Below are 22,347 nucleotides of genomic sequence, written 5' to 3' on the forward strand. Positions count from 1 at the left end.
ATCTGTTAGTGATGTTGGTTAAGGAATAAATACTGGCCAGGACACGAAGGAGAAGTCCCCTGCTTTTCTTTGAATAGTGCCATGGGATCTTTTACATCTACCCAAGGCGGTAGACAGGGCCTCGGTTTAACATCTCATCTGAAAGACGCCACCTCCGACAGTGCAGCGCTGGAGCGACAGCCCATATTTTTTGCTCCAGTCTCTGGAGTGGGACTTGGACCCACGACTTTCTGATTAAAGGGGAGAATACTACCACTGAGCCATGATTGGCACCTATCATTTGTATGCAGGCCCTCACCAGCCAAGCTCATGCGAGTGGCCATTTGGAAGGCATACTGTAGATTGGCTAGCCCCTGGACCCGCGCATGGGTCAGCAACTTCAAGACAGGTCGAGGGAGCAGAAAACTGGACACAAAGGAGAAAACCAAAAGCAGGTCCTAATGACACGTCTGTTGCAGCCTCGACAGACGCTCTGTTTGGAGTTTTCTGATAATGCTGCATTTCACCACTGGGACTGCCCTCTGGCTGCTTTTTATTATACTTTTGATCTAATTTAATTTAATGACTTTGCACTGATCCATAAAACCAGCGCTGTATCCAGCTTCCGGACATGGGGAGCATCTGAACAAGTCCTCGAGTGCTTCCCACAAAATAAACTCCAAACTGTGAGGCGGAACAGTGCCCAGGTCTCAGATTCTCATTTTTTTTTTTAAAAAAGGAATCCCTAAAAGGAATTGCAATCACGTCCATCTCTACGATACCACGCCATACACAGACGCTAGCAAACCTGATCAGAGCTGCTATCTTTGCCCATTTGCCAGATTTATGGCAGAAACATGACGCACAGTCACCAATTCATTTGGGGAGGAGAGGGAGTCTTGTTGAGGCCTTCATGGCCTCGCCCCTCCCCATCTCCGTAACCTCCTCCAGCCCTACAACTTTGAGAACTCTGCACTTATGGCCTCTTGACCATGCCCCACCATTGGTGGCCGTGCAACATCCCCACCGACACCTGGGAGTCCCTGGCCAAAGACCGCCCTAAGTGGAGGAAGTGCATCCGGGAGGGCGCTGAGCACCTTGAGGCTCGCCGCCGAGAGCATGCAGAAATCAAACGCAGGCAGCGGAAAGAGCGTGCGGCAAACCAGTCCCACCCTCCCTTACCCTCAACGACCATCTGTCCCACCCGTTACGTGGACTGTAATTCCCGTATTGGATAGTTCAGTCACCGAAGGACTAATTTTAAGAGTGGAAGCAAGTCTTCCTCGATGCCGAGGGACTGCCTATGATGATGATGGGTGGCCGTACCTTCAGTTGTCTTGGCCCCAAGTTCTGGAATCCGCTCGCTAAATATCTCCCTCCCGATTATCACCCTCCATAACTCCTAGCTCTTTAGCTTTTAGTCACCTGTTCAAATGTCTCCTTCTTTGGCTCAGTGTCAAATTATTGTCTGATTGCGCTCCTGCAAGGCGGCTTGGGACGTTTTCCTACGTTAAAGACACTATATAAATACCGGTTGCTGTTGATGAGGTGTGACTGTGCCATATAAGGGAACATGGAGTATTTCTTCGGTGACTGCTTTCATCTCCTCACTGCTATACCGTCTCCTTGATCAAGAAGGGCAAGACTCCTTGATGGACAAAAAAGTTGCTTTTGTGAAGGCGCTACCTCCAGCTCAATAAATAGAACTCCCTTTGAGGATATGGACAGACAGGCACGCCAAGATATGGGATGTGATTCCATGGCTGGCGAGGTCCCATCCAGACCAGGAGGTGGCAATGCACAGCGTTGCACCACCAGGAACGCAATGGTGCAATGCACAAGCTGGTGAATGGTCTTTTTACTATATCCGCCTAAATTATGCGGAACACCCATTGCTACAATTCTGGATTTTGTCCTTGCACGAGTTGTATCTAGAGAGAACCTTTTTGGGTTAAACACTGGGTCAAAATATAGGTGGTCAGGGGGGAAAGCACTTTGTTATATGATACTCTTTGTTCATCTCGCTGAAGTGTATCGGCTCAAGTGTGATTGTTCCTATAACCAGCGCACGAAACAACTCTGGTGACAACAACTTGAATTTATATAGCGCCTTTAACATAGTAAAACGTCCCAAGGTGCTTTACAGGAGAGTTAGCAGACTAAATTTGACATGGAGCCATGCAAGGAGATATTAGAGGTGACTGTAAGCTTGGTCAGAGGGGTAGGTTTTAAGGAGCATCTTGAAGGAGGAGAAAGACGGAGAGAGGCGGAGGGGTTTAGGGAGGGAAAGCGGAGTTTTGGGCCTTGGCAGCTGAAGATACGGCTGCCATTGATGGGTGATGGAAATCGGGAGGGTACGCAGAAATCTCGGAGGGTTATGGGGCTGGAGGAGGTTAGAGAGAGAGAGGGAGGGGCGAGGCCATGGAGTGTTTTGAAAGCAAGGATGAGACTTTTAAGATCGAGGCGTTGCCAGGTCTGGAGCTTCTGTTCAGGTTTAGCAGAGTCTAAACAAAGCTCGCTGTGTGGCTTTACACTGGCGTGCTCTGTGTAATCTAAAGAGCGTGGAGGCATGCCACGACAAGATACAGCGCATGCTGCTGGCTGCAGGAGGGCGACAGCTGTGAAGAGGGCAACTGGGTTTGACATCACCCAAATCCACGTCGTCGATTGAAGCGTGGCTAGGTACAGCAGGAGTGGTGAGGTCGGGGCGAAGGAGCGACGAGAGTTCGTGGAGCGACGAGAGTTCGTAGAGCGACGTGATCGGACGTAGGAGGGGCGTGAGTTTGGGCCCAGAAGAGGTGAGGGCCCAGGTGGGCCCAGGTGCAGCACGGGCCAGCCCACACTGCGATATGTGTGCGCACTAGGTCAGTGCAGCAGAGCAGGTCTCCAGTCGTCTTGGTTAATCCTTGCCACTGGACCAAGACCTAGCTCTGTCAAGCCCGTGTGGTGGCTGGTGTGCAACGGCCACCCCACGTTAAAAAAATCTAAGCACAGGCATCTTCCACCCTTCAATATGTAGTTCGGGATCTGGAATATTAGGTCCTTCATTGAAACACCTGTGAACTTATCGCTTTTTGCCATGGAAGCAAGTCATCCGCGATTCGAGGGAGTGCCTATGATAATCTAAAAATCAGCTGCTCACTATTTTCCTGATTATGCAGGGCAGAAATCTCCGGTAACAAAAGAGGGAGAAACCGTGATGCTAAAACCCGAATTGTAATTGGTGACAGCCAAAAGGTGGAAGGAAATATCATGCAGCCCAAAAACAGACAGCTCTAAAATGAACAGCATCTAAACAACAACGTTGCTGGATGTGTGTAAAGCGAACTCAACAGTCCTCGCTTCAAAGAGAGATGCATCTCTGAAGCTGGGCGACAACAGATCTGCCCAATCCTTCCTCGCTCGGAATATAGCAAAAAAAAGTTGTTCCACAGTGAAAGCCTAGGTTAGGCTACACTCACAAAGGGAGCCTACACACAGAACTGGTAGCAGTGTAAAGCTTGTTGGACAGGAAAAGCAGTCATCGTAAATTGCCGTTTTAATGGCCTCCGTATATCTCGTGTATGACAAGAGTTTTGCACACACACACCCCCCCCCCTCCCCTCTCGATGCCTCAGGACTGTGCACACAAGAATTACAGATAAGAAAGGCCATTTGGCCCACCATCGTTCATCCATCCTGGTGCCTCCCATCCCCGATCATTGCAGCATCCAACTACAAGTGATTCCAGGCTTCTTGCCTCCACTACTCTATCTGGAAGTTTAATCCACAGTGAAGAAGAATTTCCTGATATTGGTCCTAAACTTACTGTTTACTGGCTTGAACCAGTGTCCCCGAGTTTAACTCCCAGTTGGAGTTGGATAAATACTTGAAGGGAAAAAATCAACAGGGTTATGGGGCAAGAGCAGTGGGTGTGAGACTATATTATGATTTGATATCTTTAATTTTATACTCCTCCATAAGATCACCTCACCTCCTCCTTTCAAGATCAAATAGCTCCAGTCTTTCCTCAGAACTCAGACCCCTGACACTGGGGATCAGCCTCATGGCTCTTCTCTGCACGACTAAAACTGTCTTATACTGCTTACTATTCGCCTCATCATCTTTACTTTTATAAGTCTATGAATTTAGTAGGAGATATTTTCCTTCTAGCGAGACACAGTGACTGTGCAACCTCCGGTACAGTTTACCACTATTAATTGGACTGGTTTCTGCTCGCAAAAGTTAGAAAGCAAAAGACCCCGATCTCAGACTGTTAGGAGCGAAGTCACTGTCTACAGGAGACTGAAGTTTGAAACTGTTAACGTGGAGATTGGAGTGTAGGGTCTGATCTCCACCACCAGAGGGAGCAGTCTTCTATTCAGCCCTCCGTGTAAAACAGCCACTCTGACCAAGAAAGCCTCGTGTTCAATCCCTGTTCTGTTCTGAGCTGGACCTGTTGTACGGGGGGAGCAACAACATATGGGGGTGGGGGGGTTGCTCCCCTTGTTTGGCCAGCGACAATTAGGGGAAAGTGGGTGTCACTCCCAAACCTACAATCTTCACTGAAAGTGCAACGGCAGATGTACGGGAACTCCATCACCTCCAAGTCGCACACCATCCTGACTCGGATATATATCGCCGTTCCTTCATCGTCGCTGGGTCTAAATCCTGAAACTCCCAACCCAATCGCACTGTGGGAGCACCTTCAGTTCACGGACTGCAGCGGTTCAAGAAGGACCATCACCACCTTCGAGGGCAGTTAGGGATGGGCAATAAATGCTGGCCTTGCCAGCGACACCCACATCCTGTGAATCTTTTTTTTAAAAACTATAAAGTGAAGGTGCGGTCAGCGTTGGCACTGGTGCTCACATTCAATACCTGTGCTCACAAGGAGGACCAGCATTTGTGTGAGGTACAGCGGGCTGACTCGTGCCCTTTGGAACCGACCCAAGCAAAGAGACGGAGGGAACAAGTAAAGGCGAAGTTAAAAATAAAAAGCTCATTCACAATATGCAGAGAGAACAGGCTACAAATTCCCCAGATTCCGGAGATAAGCTGCCCTGATACATTAGTCCCTCGTGAAATTGTTTTGAGATGCAAAATGTGAGAATTTATGAAAAAAATTTGCACAGTTATTAAAATACTGCAACATCTGCAGAAAGTTAAAGCTTTACATTGTGGCCAGACAGCTGTGGGTCATTGCTGAAGGCAGTGTACAGGCCTTCAGCTGGGGCTGCTCAGAATGTAATCCCGGATCTTAGACTGTGCAAATCATCTGGCTCATCAGTCGGACACTGGAATCACTAAATCACAATGAAGCCACACAACATCATCGCAAACATTCACCGTGTAAGGAAGGAGGATTAGTTATCATGGCACAGACCTGGGATCAAACTCCTACTGCTCAGTGCAGGTACCATTCGTCTGTGTATCTCAGTACAGGAATCTAACCTGGGCCCTCCCAGTCTGTGTCTCTCAGTACAGGAAACTAAGCTGGGCCCTCCCAGTCTGTGTATCTCAGTACAGGAAACTAAGCTGGGCCCTCCCGGTCTGTGTATCTCAGTACAGGAACCCAACCTGGCCCATCCCAGTCTGTGTATCTCAGTACAGGAACCTAACCCGGGCCCCTCTCAGTCTGTGTATCTCAGTACAGGAACCTAACCCGGCCCATCCCAGTCTGTGTATCTCAGTACAGGAAACTAAGCTGGGCCCTCTCGGTCTGTGTATCTCAGTACAGGAACCTAACCCGGCCCATCCCAGTCTGTGTCTCTCAGTACAAGAACCTAACCCGGCCCATCCCAGTCTGTGTATCTCAGTACAGGAACCTAACCCGGCCCATCCCAGTCTGTGTATCTCAGTACAGGAACCTAACCCGGCCCATCCCAGTCTGTGTATCTCAGTACAGGAACACAACCCGGGCCCCTCCCGGTCTGTGTATCTCAGTACAGGAACACAACCCGGGCCCATCCCAGTCTGCGTATCTCAGTACAGGAATGTAACCTGGGCCCCTCCCGGTCTGTGTATCTCAGTACAGGAACCTAACCCAGCCCCTCCCGGTCTGTGTATCTCAGTACAGGAAACTAACCCGGCCCCTCCCGGTCTGTGTATCTCAGTACAGGAAACTAACCCGGGCCCTCCCGGTCTGTGTATCTAAGTTCAGGAGCCTAACCCACCCCTCCCGGTCTGTGTATCTCAGTACAGGAACACAACCCGGGCCCCTCCCAGTCTGTGTATCTCAGTACAGGAACACAACCCGGGCCCCTCCCGGTCTGTGTATCTCAGTACAGGAACACAACTCGGGCCCCTCCCGGTCTGTGTATCTCAGTACAGGAATCTAACCTGTGCCCCTCCCGGTCTGTGTATCTCAGTGTATCTAGCAAATGTGATGCATGCTAGTGGAAGGCATGAGCTTCCCACTGTTAAAGTCAGCAAGACCACACTGTGGTAACGGCCTTGTGCAAAACCACGTGTAAAAAGCACATGCCCCAGTCCTTGTCGCTCACTGCCAACATCAACGATACAGTTAGATTAGTTTAGGACTTTTGAGATTTGTAATTTCATGCATTTTGGAAGGAGAGAGGGGTGGAAGAGGAAAAGGTCTGGTGAAAAAAAATTGACTGCCGAATGCTAATTCCAAAAGTAACAGGCCTTCTGCAATACAGAACGCACCTAGCTTGCAGTCGCTGTGCTCTCGTGTGGAGTTACAATGGTGCAGTGAATGTTGAGCAAGGGACGCTGGTTTACCTTGAGCATCGCGTGGGCGGGCAGCACCTCAGTTGGGATTTTCATGGTAAAGGCCCGACTGATGTACGCAGAACCGTCTGGCACGCTGAAGGACACGGCGGGGGTGTCCGGCCCCGACAGCACCGAATGCATGGAGGCCTCGATCTGGCTGTCCAAGTCTCTCATGATCTGCACTGGATCGTTCTGCCAGTGTGCCAACGCGGCAGCCTCCAGCAACTCCAATATCAACAGAGTCCTCCCCAGTCCGTGCAGGAGAAACATGCTCCAAATCCAGAAGAGACAAATTTTTATTAAAAAAACGTAGAGAAAGTTGATTGCGTAGTAAGCAGCCGCACAGAGCAAAAACACCAACACTGCTGCGAGACTCTTATTTTTAAACTCACGCCAGTTGCAATCCTATGGTTTATCCTCTGCGCTGGGCATCTGACAGTAACCTGCAAATAAAGGAGAAGAAAATAAATACATGATTTCTTTTTTTAAAGAGAAACTATTTTCTCGAGTGGGGGAATCCAGCACAATGGATTATAACCTTAAATTAGAGCTAGACCGTTCAGGGATGAAGTCAGGAAGCACTTCTTCACATAAATGATAGTGAAAATCTGGAATTCTCTCCACCAAAGAGCTGTTGAGGCTGGGGTTCAATTGAAAATTTCAAAACTGAGATCGATAGATTTTTGTTAGGCAAGGGTATTAAGGGTTATGGAACCAAGGCGGGTAGATGGAGTTAAGATACTGATAAGCCATGATCTAACTGAATGGTGGAATTACGCTCAAAGTGCTGAATGGCCTCCTCCTATCCCTAAATAGAACAGCATGAACAAATCTCATTTTAAACCGTGCAGGACCGTGTGTCTTACACGGAGCACCAACTAGTAAATGCAAATTTATTCAACTTGGGGCCCCACCCGAGTTGCTTACACTGTTCGCAGCCCCCAAATATTTGGGACGTGCGTGTGGCTGGCTAGTTGTGTTTCCCCCTTTGGGCCAGCATGCGCGACCGGCTGAATGCGGCGACGAGGTCAGCAACCAGCGGCCAGGCACGATCTCCAACAGCAAGGCAACGCGCAGTGCCACACCCACGCTGGAGCTGGATTAGCGCCGGTGAAGGAACGCAGATGGTCAGGAAAGATCGACTTTAAAAAGTAACATCTTCTCGACGGCCGGTTGGCCTCAGTGAATCAGACATGTTTATTGTGGGGGGGGATTGCCGTTGGCTGCAGCGAGACCAGATTGTCGAGGGCCAACAGCATTAGAGCAGCTCAAGACTCCACCGCCCATGTAATTCCCCACATTTTGTTCTGCTGTTAAACAGACATCATCTGAATACAGAGTGTGGAGCCAGGTGTGAACGGCGGCCAGTGGAATTTCATTAAAAGGATGGCCCAGTAATCGAATTCAGAATAAGCTCCTTTTCAAATGAATTTTTGCTGTGCGTAACGCTCGATTTTCAGACATGCTTTTTGCTGCCTCCTCATATCGCCCAACCAAGCTCATTTTCAGTCAAGCCTTTTCTTTGTTCTTTCCCCTTTTTGAAACCCCAAATTCTACACATCTGCTTCAATCTCTGGGACACAGCTCTGTTACCCCGGTACCAGGACTCCCAGTGAGAGAAGACATTTTTTTTAAAAAAGCATTAACCCTTGAGACCTGCAGCACATTAAACCATTGCTGCGCTGAGTACAGAAAGCTTTCGTGTGGCCGCTTTGTAGGATAAGTGATGGCTTCTGTTGTATATTTTTATAAAAAGCGACTTGCCAGGGTAAATCCTTGCATTGCCCATATATCCGTTCTTCTCTCAAGCTTCTACATTTGATCCTTCCAGAGTTTTACCTTCTGAACTCAGTGCACCAAAGGGCACTTTTCTTTTCAAGTTGCCTTGTTAAGACTTCAAATAACCATTTCAGCCAAGTGTAAGTAAACTGTGGCATGCTTGGGCAGAAGAGGTGACTTTGGACCTATGGTTCACAAAGCTCTCCCCCACAGAGTTTGCACACCTCGTGTCTGGGTGTGTTGTAGACGAGACTAATCGATAGAGGTTAATTGTCAACAATACCATTCACATTGAACCGTGATTACCAGGATGGTCAAAAGCCAGCTAGATGGACCTTGGCCTTCCTTAGTCCGACAACTTCTCCTACCTTCCTAATTTAAATGACATCAGAAATTAAATTACATATTCCCTCATTTACCCGATTAGGAAAAGGTACAAATCATACAGCTGCTATACAGCTTCCCTGCTTCAAATCCCGCTTGGTGTTAAGTTTGCTGATCTCAGGATCGGGAATGAGACGTTAGTTAAGTTGCCTCGGTTCGCATGTTTGCTTGGACTTCAGGAAGCACGATTGGGCTTGGCTGCAATGGCCCCATGCATTCTCCGTCAAAGCTCACATGTTAATGGCCACTTGGGTGAAGCCAGACAGGATGGTGGGCATCAGTAGAACTGTGCTCCAGTAAGAAACAGCACCTTCGAGCAGTCCCAGGTCACTCTCTACATTGAATAGGCAACTAGAGATAAGCAATAAATGCTGGCCAGGCCAGTTGCCCCATATCCCATTGACTAATAAAATATTGTTTTTCGCTTGGTGGGGAGAGTGTGCACTCTACACCTGAGCAAGCTGTGAATTCCTCAGTAGCTTGATTTGAGAGTCCGAAAGAACAATGATGCGATTTTATGGGTACAAGACTGACCATGTCAGGATTTTTCTTTATGGTGTACAAAAAACTGAGAGGTGCCCCATATCTGAGCAGTCCTACCCCCCACCCCCCAACACACCTTTTTAACCGAATGTCATCTCTCTGCCCATTATTTGGGTTTAACAACAAATCAATAGTTAAACTTGGTTGACTCAAACCAGCAATGGCCCAACTAGAGAGAGACCAGAGAGTACACTCCATGCACACACGGTGCTGCGTGTAGATTTGATTAGGAGGTAAGTCAATGTTTTGTTTCATGTGGGGCAGAGATTCCAGTTGGCTGCTGGTTCTGTGGTCTTCAAATGAAATACGTGACTGTGTGTGTGTGTGTGTGTGTGTGTGTGTGTGTGTGTGAGAGAGATCGAGCCATACTTCCACTGTGTCATTGGGTAATCAACATTCCAATTCCACCCCAAAAGAAAGGATCGATGGGGCCCAAACTGGACAACCCAATAAAATGAAGAACAGTATTGATATTCTAATACTAGATGCCACTCGCATTTAAAAATGCCAACATATGTACAGAAGTATGAGGGACAGTCTAAAGGGAAGAACATAGCTACTGTTCCAAGACAACAAAGTGCATTTATACGACGCCTTTAAGGCCCCACAGCAATGAAAAGGAGCGCCATCAAAGAAAGTCGACCTCTACTTAGACACCTCGAATCACAAACTTGACCCAAGTACAAATATAGGATCCAATTGGAGCTCCATCACAGCAAGCGAGCCCCAGGTGGGCAGAGGAAACCCTTCAAGAATACCCTCAAAGCCTCCTTGAAAAAATGTAACATCCCCACCGATTCCTGGGAATCTCTAGCCCAAGACCGCCCAAAGTGGAGGAAAAACATCCGGGAAGGTACTGAACACAGAGTCTCTTCGCCGGGAGCAAGCTGAAGCCAAGCGTCAACAACAGACGGAGCACATGGCAACCCAGGCACCCCACCCACCCGTTCCTTCAACCACCGTCTGCCCCACCTGTGACAGAGACTGTATTGATCTCATCAGTCACCTGAGAACTCATCTCTAGTGTGGAAGCAAGTCACCCTCGACTCCGAGGGACTGCCCATGATGGTGATAATTTCAATACCTTCTGAATCTCCGCAGCACAATGTAATAGTATTTTCCCTGCTCCCCAGTGCATGGACTCATGCCGAGGTACTACAATAAGTTACTATCCAGTACTGTACCAAGTGGCCACACTTCCCATGCAAGTGACAGTGAGGGCTGGCAAACTGTTAGACTGGGAGGCTGACACTTACTTACTTACCAGCAGGGGTGGGGGGAACCGGTTAGTTATCAGGAACAACAGCTCTGGGATTGATTTTCCCCCCCCCCACCCCCCCGATTGTAATGGCTTAGCTATCGCCTTGGCCGGGGATGGGACTGGCATGCCTCTCGCCTGTATGTTGCACGACCATTGGGGATGGTGCACGTACCAACTGAGCCACCAAGGAGAGCCCTAAAATAATTTGTAAGCTTAATGCCGTTGGCAAGTTTGAGGAGCAGAATAAATCACATTACACCTTCAATTGGAAACCTTCACTTGACTTGGCACCGAACAACCATTTCATTCAAGATCCTCCCGGGGGCCTTGGAATTATGTATCTAAACATATTCCTGCAGCTGAAGGTAACATACATTTAACAAGCAATTCATGACATCCCCAGTAAAACGTCGGCACGGAACATATACAATACATAGACTTGCATAAATAGACACACGATAAGGGTCGTCTGCCATTTCATATGGTGAAGTGAGTCACACAGAAAAAAATCCCACTTGACTCACATTTCTCGGGAGTTAATCAAAACAAAAATTACTGCCTGAACGTATTTCTGGTCAACCAGACTCCCTTCCCACCATCCTCAAACCACAGACTAGCTACATGCCAACATGGGATGGGACAGGAGTACAGCTGTCTTGCCGTATTTTTGTTTAAGGGTATTACGAGATATGGAAGCAAGGCGGGTGAATGGAGTTACGACACAGATCAGCCATGATCTAATTGAATGGGGTAAACAGACTCGAGGGTATGAATGACCTACTCCTATAGAATCATACAGCATAGAAGGAGGCCATTCAACCCATTGTGCCAGTGACCTTTGAGGGAGGGAGAGCAGGAAGGGGAAGACTTGCATTTATATAGTGCCTTTTCACAGCCTCAGGATGTCCCAAAGCACTTTACAGCCAATGAAGTACTTTTGAAGTGTAGCCACTGGTGTAATGTAGGAATTAACACTACTCCCCTGCTCTTCCCCAGAGCCCTGTAAGTTACTATTGAATCAGCTTCCATCTTTCAATCAGTGCACGCCAGATCAGAACTCGCTGCTTGGAAAAAAATGCTCAGCTCCCCTGGTTCTTTTGCCAATGACCTTAAATCGGTGTCCTCTGGTTGCCGACCCTGCCAGCTCCTACCTTCTGAAGCAGAGAGTCTGCAGAGCTTTCGAGCCCTACATGGAACTTATACATATTATTATGTAGTTAATTAAAAAATGCCGACACACAGAGCAGACTAGGACACGCCCATTCGGAGTTTAAGCACACATTAGTTGGAATGATTTGCTTCCAATTCTCACCCCACGGTTTCCATATATGAGAAGATTGCTTTTGTTTTGAAAGGTTTGCCTCTGGGCAGGGGGAGGGCGGGAGAAAAAAAACAGCTGATTTTCAAAGCTGAGCTACAAGTTCTTCAAAACCTTTTTTTGACCTTTCCGTTCAAGTGGATTAACGTAGTCTTGTGGGTGAAATTTATATACTATATCCAAAACAAACCCTCAAATGTTTTCTTTAACTCTGGCCTTGTCCTCTGTCCATTAGGGATCCAACTAAAACGGCCCTTAAAGCTGCAGTCTCCTTATTTATAGATGAGGCCCGCTCGTCACAATCCTTTCCCAACATTCACACAGCCTTTGCAGGTTACCCTGAAGTACTTTTCTTAAAGTCTGAAAGAATAGCCTTTTAATTCCCATTTGCCCAAGCTCTCGAAATAAAAAAAGCACCATTTCCCATCTGGATTACTCCCAACCCTCCCATAACTAATGCTTTGGAAAATAACCACAATCCACACAATTAGGGATCAGCTGACCTTTCCCACACTCAGTCTGCAGGCTGTGCACAAGTCAGTGATTCTGCTGGATTCCAATCAGTACCACCGGCAGCAGGAATATTTCAGATGGCCAATCATTCAAAGACTGTAAAGGTTCTGTACTATTCTCTACCAGTGGCATAATCATTATTTGGTTGACCAGATATATTGCCCGACATTCTCCACATCCTCTTGATATCAAGACTCATTGGACCATTCTCGGCTCCAAACTCTTTATTGCAAAGGGGAGTATAAAAGCAGGGAAGTCTTGCTATAGTTATAAAGGGTATTGGTGAGGCCACACCTGGAATACTGCGTGCAGTTTTGGTTTCCATATTTACGAAAGGATACAATTGCTTTGGAGGCAGTTCAGAGAAGGTTCACTAGGTTGATTCTGGAGATGAGGGGTTGACTTATGAGGAAAGGTTGAGTAGGTTGGTCTCTACTCATTGGAATTCAGAAGAATGAGATGTGATCTTATCGAAATGTATAAGATTATGGGGGGTCTTGACAAGGTGGATGCAGAGAGGATGTTTCCACCGATAGGGGAGTCTAGAACTAGGGGGCATAATCTTAGAATAAGGGGCTGCCCATTTAAAACAGAAATGAGGATGAATTTCTTCTCAGAGAGTTGTAAATCTGTGGAATTTGCTGCTTCAGAGAGCTGTGGAAGCTGAGTAAATTTAAGGCAGAGAGAGACAGTTTCTTAATCGATAAGGGAATACGGGGTTATGGGAAGTGGAGCTGAGTCCATGATCAGATAAGCCATGATTGTATTAAATGGCGGAGCAGGCTCGAGGGGCCATATGGCCTACTCCTGCTCCTATTTCTTATGTTCTTAAACTCATTCTTTCCCAGGATCTTCAACTATGGAACTCCGCACCTCGCTCCGTCCTCCCTGCCACCTACAATCTACAGGTTCTTAAACTCCAATTTCAGTGCTACCCAGTCACAGCCGCTCGCTCGTCAAACATGGTGGCATCTAGTGCCAAAGGCTTTGGCCTCGCACTTAGGTACCTCCATTTTTTTTTAAAAAGCATTTCCAGGAGCTAAAGGATCAGCAATACAGATGTTTTTGCCCATGCTTATTCATCTGCATTATCTATCCAGGCCACGGTGGCTGCAACCCACTCTTTTGGAGAAGGTCCTCTACTGGCACTCACAGGGCTTTGGCTGAAGCCTTCCAATACTGCTGTATCATTCATGGTTATTGAGCCACCCAACTTCAGGGCGATCAGTGAGGGATATTAATGTTCAAGGCGAGGGTCATTAGTGAAGGGGAATGGAATAGTTTTAGGCATCTAAAGCCGGCATCGAGCATTCTCAAAACTTGCAGTAGCGTAGCAGGATGTAGAGTAAGGTTATCTCCATACCACCTCAGTCGCTTCCAAGTCAGATGTATAATGCAGTGAAACCTCCATTATCCGTGCTCTGATTATCCAGTTCCCAATTACCTTCCAGAATTTTCAAAGCTCTGCTTGACACTTCGCCTCATTGCACAGCTCACTAACAGCAATTCCTTCCCGTCTGACAAAAATCAACCTTGCAGCCCATGAAATATTAAATTCAGTCTATGTTGTTTGTATTGCACTTTTCTTCATCCCTGTGCCTACAACACTGCTGTGGCAGACTTGCAAGAACATAACTTGGGAGCTCCCAATTATCTGTTAATTTCCATTAACTAGCCGATGAGCGTTTTCACTGTACTTTGACCCAGCTGAAAGTTCCCATCGAATGGAGAATCTTAGTTATGAGGACAGATTGGATAGGCTGGGTTTGTTCTCATTGGAACAGAGGAGATTGAGAGGAGACCTCATTGAGGTGTACAAAATATTGAGGGGGGCTGGTTATAATGGATAGCAAGGGCCTATTTTCATTGGTGGAGGGGTCTATTATTACAAGAGGGCATTATTTTAAGGTGGTCGGTGAAAGATTTAGAGGGGATTGGGGGGGGGGGGTGGGGGGTGGCTTCTTTACACAGAGGGTTGTGGGGATCTAGAACTCGCTGCCTGGAAGAGTGGTGGATGCAGAAACCCTCACCACATTTAAGAGATGGTTGGATGGGCACTTAAAGTGCCGTAACCTGCAGGGTTATGGACCTAGAGTTGGCAATTGGGATTAGACTGGATAACCTCTTGTTGGCCGGTGCACAAGTACTGCAGCAAATCGAATACGGCCAGGGTGATCGCCTGGACTAGTTTCGATCACCTGGATGGGTCAGAGAGGAATTTTCCCAGATTTTTTCCCCCAAATTGGCCTGGGTTTTCATCTGGTTTCTGCCTCTCCCAGGAGATCACATGGCTCCGGTTGGGGTGGAGTGTAGAATGTTTCAGTGTAAGGGGTGTCGTAGTTGTATGGGGCGGACTGGTTGGACTCTTTACATTTCCGCCTTTGTTCATAGGTTTATATGTAACCTTCAGGGCTGCTGACCGAGGGCCGTGTGTCTCTTTGTCGGCCGGCACGGACACGATGGGCCGAAATGGCCTCCTTCTGCGCTGTAAATTTCTATGTTTCTATCGTCCATACTGCTCCATCAATATACATTATTTGAACCTCAGGTAAACACCTTCTACTGCACCAGCATGATTTCCTTTTCTATTTTCCATAACTGTTGGTGCTAAATTGTGAGCAGTTGGGATAAGAATGCTCAATGTGGGTCCTCACTTATAAGCACAGAGATGAGAGATTCCCATTTCAGTAATTGAGGTTGGATTTGAACCGAGACTGCAGAGGTGAAAGAAAAGCAACTTGCATTCATATAGCGCCTCTAAAGTGGTAAAACGTCTCAAGACAAGAGTAATCAGACAAAAATTGGCACCGAGCCAAAGGAGGAGACATTAGGACAGGTGACCAAAAGCTTGGTCAGAGAGGTAGGTTTTAAGAAGTGTCTCGAAAGGAGGAGTGTGGTAAAGAGGTTTACAGAGAGAATTCCAGAGCTTATATTGTTCCTAGATTGTTGAAGGCATGGCCGCCAATGGTGGGGTGAAGGGGGCGGGGTGTACAAGGGGCCAGAGTTAAAGGAGCGCAGAGTTCTCAGAGGGTTGTAGGCTGGAGGAGGTTAGAGAGATAGGGAGGGGTGAAGCAATGCACTAACTTACTGCACTACCCAGTACCCTGCCAGTGAGTGAGTCATCCTCGATCCAAGTCTGCTGTATTACACACCTCCAACGTACTGGAGCCTCCCGTTTCTCCAAGGAACTATAACTTCTATGGGCTTTAATGGAATACCTCTAAAGAATCCTTAAAAAGCTGAAGCCATGGGTTTGCTAGATCAGTGTCAGCTGTAGCTGAGTTGCACCCTCACCTCGGAGTCCGAAGGTTGTGGGTTCAAGCCCCACTCGAGACGTGAGCACAAAAATCTAGGCGGACTCTCCAGTGCAGTACTGAGGGAGTGCTGCACTGTCGGAGGTGCCGTATTTTGGATGAGACGTTAAACAGAGGCCCCATCAGTCCTCTCAGGTGGATGTAAAAGATCCGATGGCACTATTTCGAAGATATGCAGGGGAGTTACCCCTGGTGTCCTGTCCAATATATATCCCTCAATTAACGTTATCAAAAACAGTGCATCTGGTCATTATCAAATTGCTGTTTGTGGGAGCTTGCTGTGCGAAAATTGGTAGCCCCGTTTCCTACATTGTATCAGTGACTACACTTCAAAAAGTACTTATTTGGCTGTAAAGCGCTTTGGGATATCCAGTGGTCATGAAAGGCGCTAGATAAATCCGGGGGAAAACTCTCCACTGGCTGGAGTCATACCAAGCACAAAGGAAGATGGTTGTGGTGGTTGGGGGTCAATCATCTCAGCCCCAGGACATCGCTGCAGGAGTTCCTCAGGGCAGTGTCCTAGGCCCAACCATCTGCATCAATGATCTTCCCTCCATCATAAGGTCAGAAGTGGGGATGCTCACTGATGTGCAGTTCCATTCGCAACTCCTCAGATAATGAATCAGTCCGTGCCCAAATGCAGCAAGAAATGGATGACATTCAGGCTGATTAGTGGCAAGTAACATTTGCGCCACACAAGTGCCAGGCAATGACCATCTCCAACAAGCGAGGGTCTAACCACTGCCCCTTGATATTCAACCGCATTACCATCACTGAATTCTCCCACCATCAACATCCTGGGGGTCACCATTGACCAGAAACTTAACATACTGTGGCAACAAGAGCAGGTCAGAGGCCGAGTATTCTGTGGCGAGTGTCTCACCTCCTGACTCCCCAAAGCCTTTGCACAAGTCAGGAGTGTGATGGAACACTCTCCACTTTCCTGGATGAGCGCAGCTCCAACACGACTCAAGAAGCTCAACACCATCCAGGGCAAAGCAGCCCGCTTGATCGGCACCCTATCCACCAACTTAAACATTCACTCCCTCCACCACCGGTGCACCGTGGCTGCAGTGTGTACCATCTACAAGATGCACTGCAGCAACTCGCCAAGGTTTCTTCGGCAACACCACCCAAACCTGCAACCTTTACCACCTAGAAGGACCAGGGCAGCAGGCGCATGGGAACACCATCACCTGCAAGTTACACACTATCCTGTCTTGGAAATACATCACTTGTTCCTTCATCGTCGCTGGATCAAAATCCTAGAACTCCCTACCCAATAGCACTGTGGGAGCAACTTCACCACACGGACTGCAGCGGTTCAAGGTGGCGGCTCACCACCACCTTCTCGAGGGGCAATGAGGGATGGGCAATAAATGCTGGCCTTGCCAGTGACGCCCACATCCCAGGAACGAACAACAAAAAAGTGTCCGTTTCCTTCTTTATCCAAAGTAGTTTTGACATGTGTTACTAAACTCAAAGTAGCACTCGCTATTCTGACGGGGTTGCCTGTTGCAAGGTGGGCAGTTCTGATGGATTTGTAGCAACATAAATTAGACAGTTCAGTATCAGAACAAAGTCAGGTGGATATTTTTTTAATGAACCAGGGAGCAATTGAATTGCTGAATATGTTACCACGGAAAATGAAGCAGACAGTATAGTTGGGCTCAGGGGGGAAATTACATGCATTTCTGGAGATTGTGGAATTATAGCGGGGTTGATCTGTGGAAGAGTGGGCTTTTGGGGCCAAATGCATAAAAAAAAGGGCTAGATTTTTCTCTCTCCTAGCCCAGGGGCACTGAACCCAATCAAACCGGGGACTTTGATTGTGTGATACACCTACACCTGGCTTTATTAAGTCAGCGATCGGGGAGCTGCGTATGCACTACCCTTAACATTGCACTACACGTACTTCATGTTTAGCTTCACCATATAGAGAACACTGTGCAACATATGTAGGGCAACAGCTCCCCACGTGTTCCCTGGGATAGTGCAGAAGGTTAATACACGATTTATAAAAACTGATGAAGGCGGCAGATCCTGCTGCTGGGAACTGTTGTTGATCTATCAGCCGCAGACTCTTCACCATATCACTGGCATGCAGCTCCGTTAATAGGAATGTTTCTTAAATTCACAATCAAAAGTTTTTTTTTGGAGAACAGCAGAGCCCTCAGCAATCCTGGGCTCAAAAAGAAAAGGTCAGCCAGGTTTCCCACTCCCGATTATTACCCGGCTCGGCTACATAACGACCACTGCATACACCGCCAGCGAAGCTCTTTGGGAATGTTTTGCAGTGACGCAATAAGACACTATATAAAGGCAAGCCTTTCTTTCCTCTTTCAGTGGTCCACCAGTCCTGCTGGAAAGTGCGCTTGTGAACTTTGGGCGAGGACAGGGACAGGCTGAGCTATAAAACCGCCCCCCCCCCCCCCCAATAAAGCTCGCTATCTGGGCTTGCTCAACCGAAGGTGTCCGTTACCCGTTTAGATGGTACTTCAGTAAGAGGCTGGATGTTGGGGGGTGGAGGGGGTTGGAAAGAGAGAGAGAGGAGTCTGGGCTGAAAGGAGTGGGCAGAAAATGAAAACAAGAACATTTCAAGACTTCAACTGCTGAGCAAGGTTCTACTGAAATAGTTTACTTGGATGTCGGGGGATTCCACAAGGCAAAGGAGAAAAAGACTTGCATTTATATAGCGCCTTTCACAACCTCAGGTTGGCCCAAAGTGCTTTATAGCCAAGTCTGAAGTGCAGTCACTGTTGTAATGTAGAAAACGCAGCAGCCAATTTGCGCACAGCAAGCTGCCACAAACAACAAGGACCTCAGTTTACCGTCTCATCCGAAAGCCGGCACCACCGACAGCGCAGCACAATCTCAATACAGCACTGGATGATCAGTCTAGATTATACATATGCTCAGGTCTCTGGAGTGGGTCTTGAATATCGAAGGGTTAATCTCAGCGTTGGGGGAACATGCTTCAACATGGTCGCCTGATGCTGATGAGTAGAAACACTGACAGTAACAAATGGATGGCAAGTCAACACTACTGGGCTGAGCTGCCAGCCTGCATCACCTTCGATCCACATCGCAAAGCCGACTGTACTGACACAACGAACGCACTCTCACATCAAATCACTCCAACCCACTGCGCCTGGGAAACACCACACCCCAGCTGTTTACAACTGGCTGCTTTCCTGCTTAATGCAAGGGCCTCAAGGGACACAAAACAAAGCCATTTCAACTCTAGTCAGACACCAGAGTCTGGACATAACCAGTTGGTGGTGCCTCGGCATCAGCTGCTAAGCGTTTAGGACTCCCAACTGTGAGCCATCAAGCTGGGCTCAACATCTCGCTTAAAAGCACACACTTCGTATCTACCACAGAGTCACTCAGGCAGCTATGGAGCGAGAAAGGTGGCGGGGGCAGAATGAGTTAGCTTAACATTAACTAATGTACCTCATAACACAGCTGGTGGGCGACAAATGTAGAGTCCTGCCACTTTAAGCTTAATACCTCAACCAAGCAGACAGTCCCCGGATCAGTTCGAAGCTGAGTAAACCAGTCACACAAAAGAAAGCTTTCTAACAGCCTGAAGGCTGGGACTTCAGAAGACCTTGAGAAGGGAGAGTTTGAAAGAACCAAACTAAAAAGGGAGACTTCAATTGAGCCTTGCATAAGAACATACGAAATAGGAGCAGGAGTAGGCCACCTGGCCCCTCGAGCCTGCTCGGCCATTTAATACGATCATGGCTGATCTAATCATGGACTCAGTTCCATTTCCCTGCCCGCTCCCCATAACCCTTTATTCCCTTATCTCTCAAAAATCTATCTATCTTCGCCTTAAATATATTCAATGACCCAGCCTCCACAGCTCTTTGGGGCAGAGAATTCCACAGATTTACAACCCTCAGAAGAAATTCCTCCTTATCACCGTTTTAAATGGGCGGCCCCTTATTCCGAGACTATGTCCCCTAGTTTTAGTTTCCCCTATGAGCGGAAATATCCTCTCTGCATCCAGAGCCCCCTCATTATCTTATATGTTTCGATAAGATCACCCTTCATTCTTCTGAACTCCAATGTGTATAGGCCCAAACTATCTTCATAAGTCAACCCCCTCATCTCTGGAATCAACCTAGTGAACCTTCACTGAACAGCCTCCAATGCAAGTATATCCTTCCTTAAATGCGGAGGTCACCAACCAGTAGTCGAGATTTTTGGGTACAAGCTACAGATTGCCTGGTACAGAAGTGTCATGTGGAACATTTTCTAAATAACAGGTGTCCTTCAGTCCCAGGCCATTCACATACAACCCAACTTGCCAAGTGATTATGCAAAAAATAGATGTTCCTGTCAAACTACATTTTGCAAAAAAATTAAATCTGGGACACCCAGACAAACGAACTAAGAACCTCAATGCACCCACACTGGCAAATAAAACACAAACTGTACAGGACAGCGAGCAATACTGGAAAATACAATCATATATAGATCCTTTCATCAGAACCCACCCAGAAAATCACATGGTCAAATGGATTATTATATACACCCCCCACCCAAAACAGATTCATCACACTAGACCCAAACAGATTTATATGTACATCTCCTCCCCCCTCCCATAACCAATCCAGAAAAATCACCAGTCCAAAACAGATTTATATGAAAATATATATATATATATATACACCCCCTCCGCAAAACCCACCCACAAGACCCAAACAGATTATTATATATAAATAAATATGTATAAACACACAAAATATATATATATACACACACACACACCTTCCCCGCTGCCCCCCGGCAACCCCTTCCTCCTAAAAAATCAAAGTGGATCCAAATCAAATGCAAGCACAGAAGTGCCAATCAAGCAACTTTTGCAAAAGTGAGTGGGTGCGAGTTGGAACTGTTTTTATTGCAGCCTGTACAGCAGTGAGGACATAGTCATTAATTAACCCAGGAGTTTAACTCCAATGATCCAACTGCACAAGATATTCAAGTGATGATTTACACTCAAACTCGGCACGCCGACAATGTGACCTTCGGGCAGGAATAGCATCTTAAACAATTTCTGCTCAAAAATTCCAACCCCTTGCACGCAAGAGAAAAATAATTTCTTCATTAAAAATATCCCAGCCTAGCAAGTGAAAAAAGGCAGAGGGGTGTTCAACTCTCTTTTTGCTGTTGTTAAACAGGCACCATATCTCATTCCCCGGAGGCCTCCCACCCAATGCATACACAATCAGCATTTTAACATTCCAAAGATTGCTGAGTGGGCCCCACACAAATATTTTCGATGCAATGCATTCCGTTTTTCAGTTACAAATCATGTGTTTCTTTCCCCTTCAACTGAGCCACATAGTAACTGGTTAGATACATCAAAGTTGACAAACTATTCCCTGGTTAAGGGAAAAGGAGTTGGTCTTGGCTACCAAATCCTTACTCTGTACAAGGCATTGGGTCTGACCACACCTAAAATACAGTGTCTGGTTTTGGTCCCTTCACATGGCGGGGGATAGATGTTCCGAGGGGAGCTAGATTGATGCCGAGTTTAAACGGCCCTTGGTTACTAGGACAGATTGAGAGATCTGCGGCTTTTTACTTTGGAAAAGTGTAGACTTCAAGGAAATATAATTGAGCTGTTTAAAATAATCTTCCAACTGTTTGAGCAAATAGGTTAGGGAGGATCAGGGGATATAACTAAGTTATGAGAGCATAGAGCTAGTTTAGATGCAAGGAGTTACTTCTTTTTGCAGAGGGGTGCCAACCTCTGGAATAAGTTACCGACATGTAGTGAGTGCAGATCCACTTTAATTGTTCATAAGGGCGAGACCCCGAGAGTGACCACAGAGAAAGTAGGTGGGTTATTGGTTTCACGAGCCACCTTAACCTCCTGGAGCTTACTCTGCGCATCAGAGATTAATGTTTCTCCTAAATTGACCTCTCCTGCGAGACTGCAGTGTGGGGCTGGAGGAGAAATTGGTTGTGATGGCATGAAGCAATTGCACCATGCAGGATGGACTGGCTGGGGTTTAAATGTCCTTTTTCGCATCTTTTTTATGTATGGATCTCAAATGAGGGCAGAATCAGGCTCAGCTGTGGTGCATTCCGTGGTTGAGTAACCTTGCTACATTCACTAGCATGGATCACACAAGAATGGTTATCTGAGCGAGTAGTTGAAGCCCTGCTAAAGACTTAAGCATATATCCTGGGCAGACACTTCAGTGCAATACAGAGGGAGTGCAGCATTGTCAGAGGTGCTGACTTTCAGGAGAGACATTAAACGGAGAGCCCTCGACCTGTTCAGGTGGACGTAAAGTCCAAAATACTGTTCCGAGAGCAGCGAGTTCATCCGACATCCTGCTCAACATTTATCCTTCAACCAACACTATCAAAACATACCAACCCGTCAGTTACCGTTTGTTATTCACGGGATCTTGCTATGTACATATTAACTGTACTGCTGGCATACAAAACAGCTGTTACTTGCACTTCAGAAGTAATGACTTGGCTGTGCAATACTTGGGATGTCTGCGGGATGT

At 47.2% G+C, this 22,347-nt stretch overlaps 1 protein-coding gene across 5 annotated transcripts in view; it reads right to left on the reverse strand.

The window, feature by feature from the left end:
• Window positions 1-22,347, reverse strand: part of dag1 (dystroglycan 1) — a 112,090-nt gene that overhangs the window by 30,533 nt on the left and 59,210 nt on the right. For all 5 annotated transcript variants that reach the window (XM_070895855.1, XM_070895858.1, XM_070895856.1 and 2 more), the window contains one exon: window positions 6,706-7,139. In XM_070895855.1, the coding sequence (XP_070751956.1) occupies window positions 6,706-6,966 (261 nt within the window). In that variant the 5' untranslated portion in view covers window positions 6,967-7,139. The remainder of the gene's footprint in view (window positions 1-6,705; window positions 7,140-22,347) is intronic.

This window comes from Pristiophorus japonicus, chromosome 12 (genome assembly GCF_044704955.1).
Source record: "Pristiophorus japonicus isolate sPriJap1 chromosome 12, sPriJap1.hap1, whole genome shotgun sequence".
In the NCBI taxonomy this organism is placed as follows: domain Eukaryota; kingdom Metazoa; phylum Chordata; class Chondrichthyes; family Pristiophoridae; genus Pristiophorus; species Pristiophorus japonicus.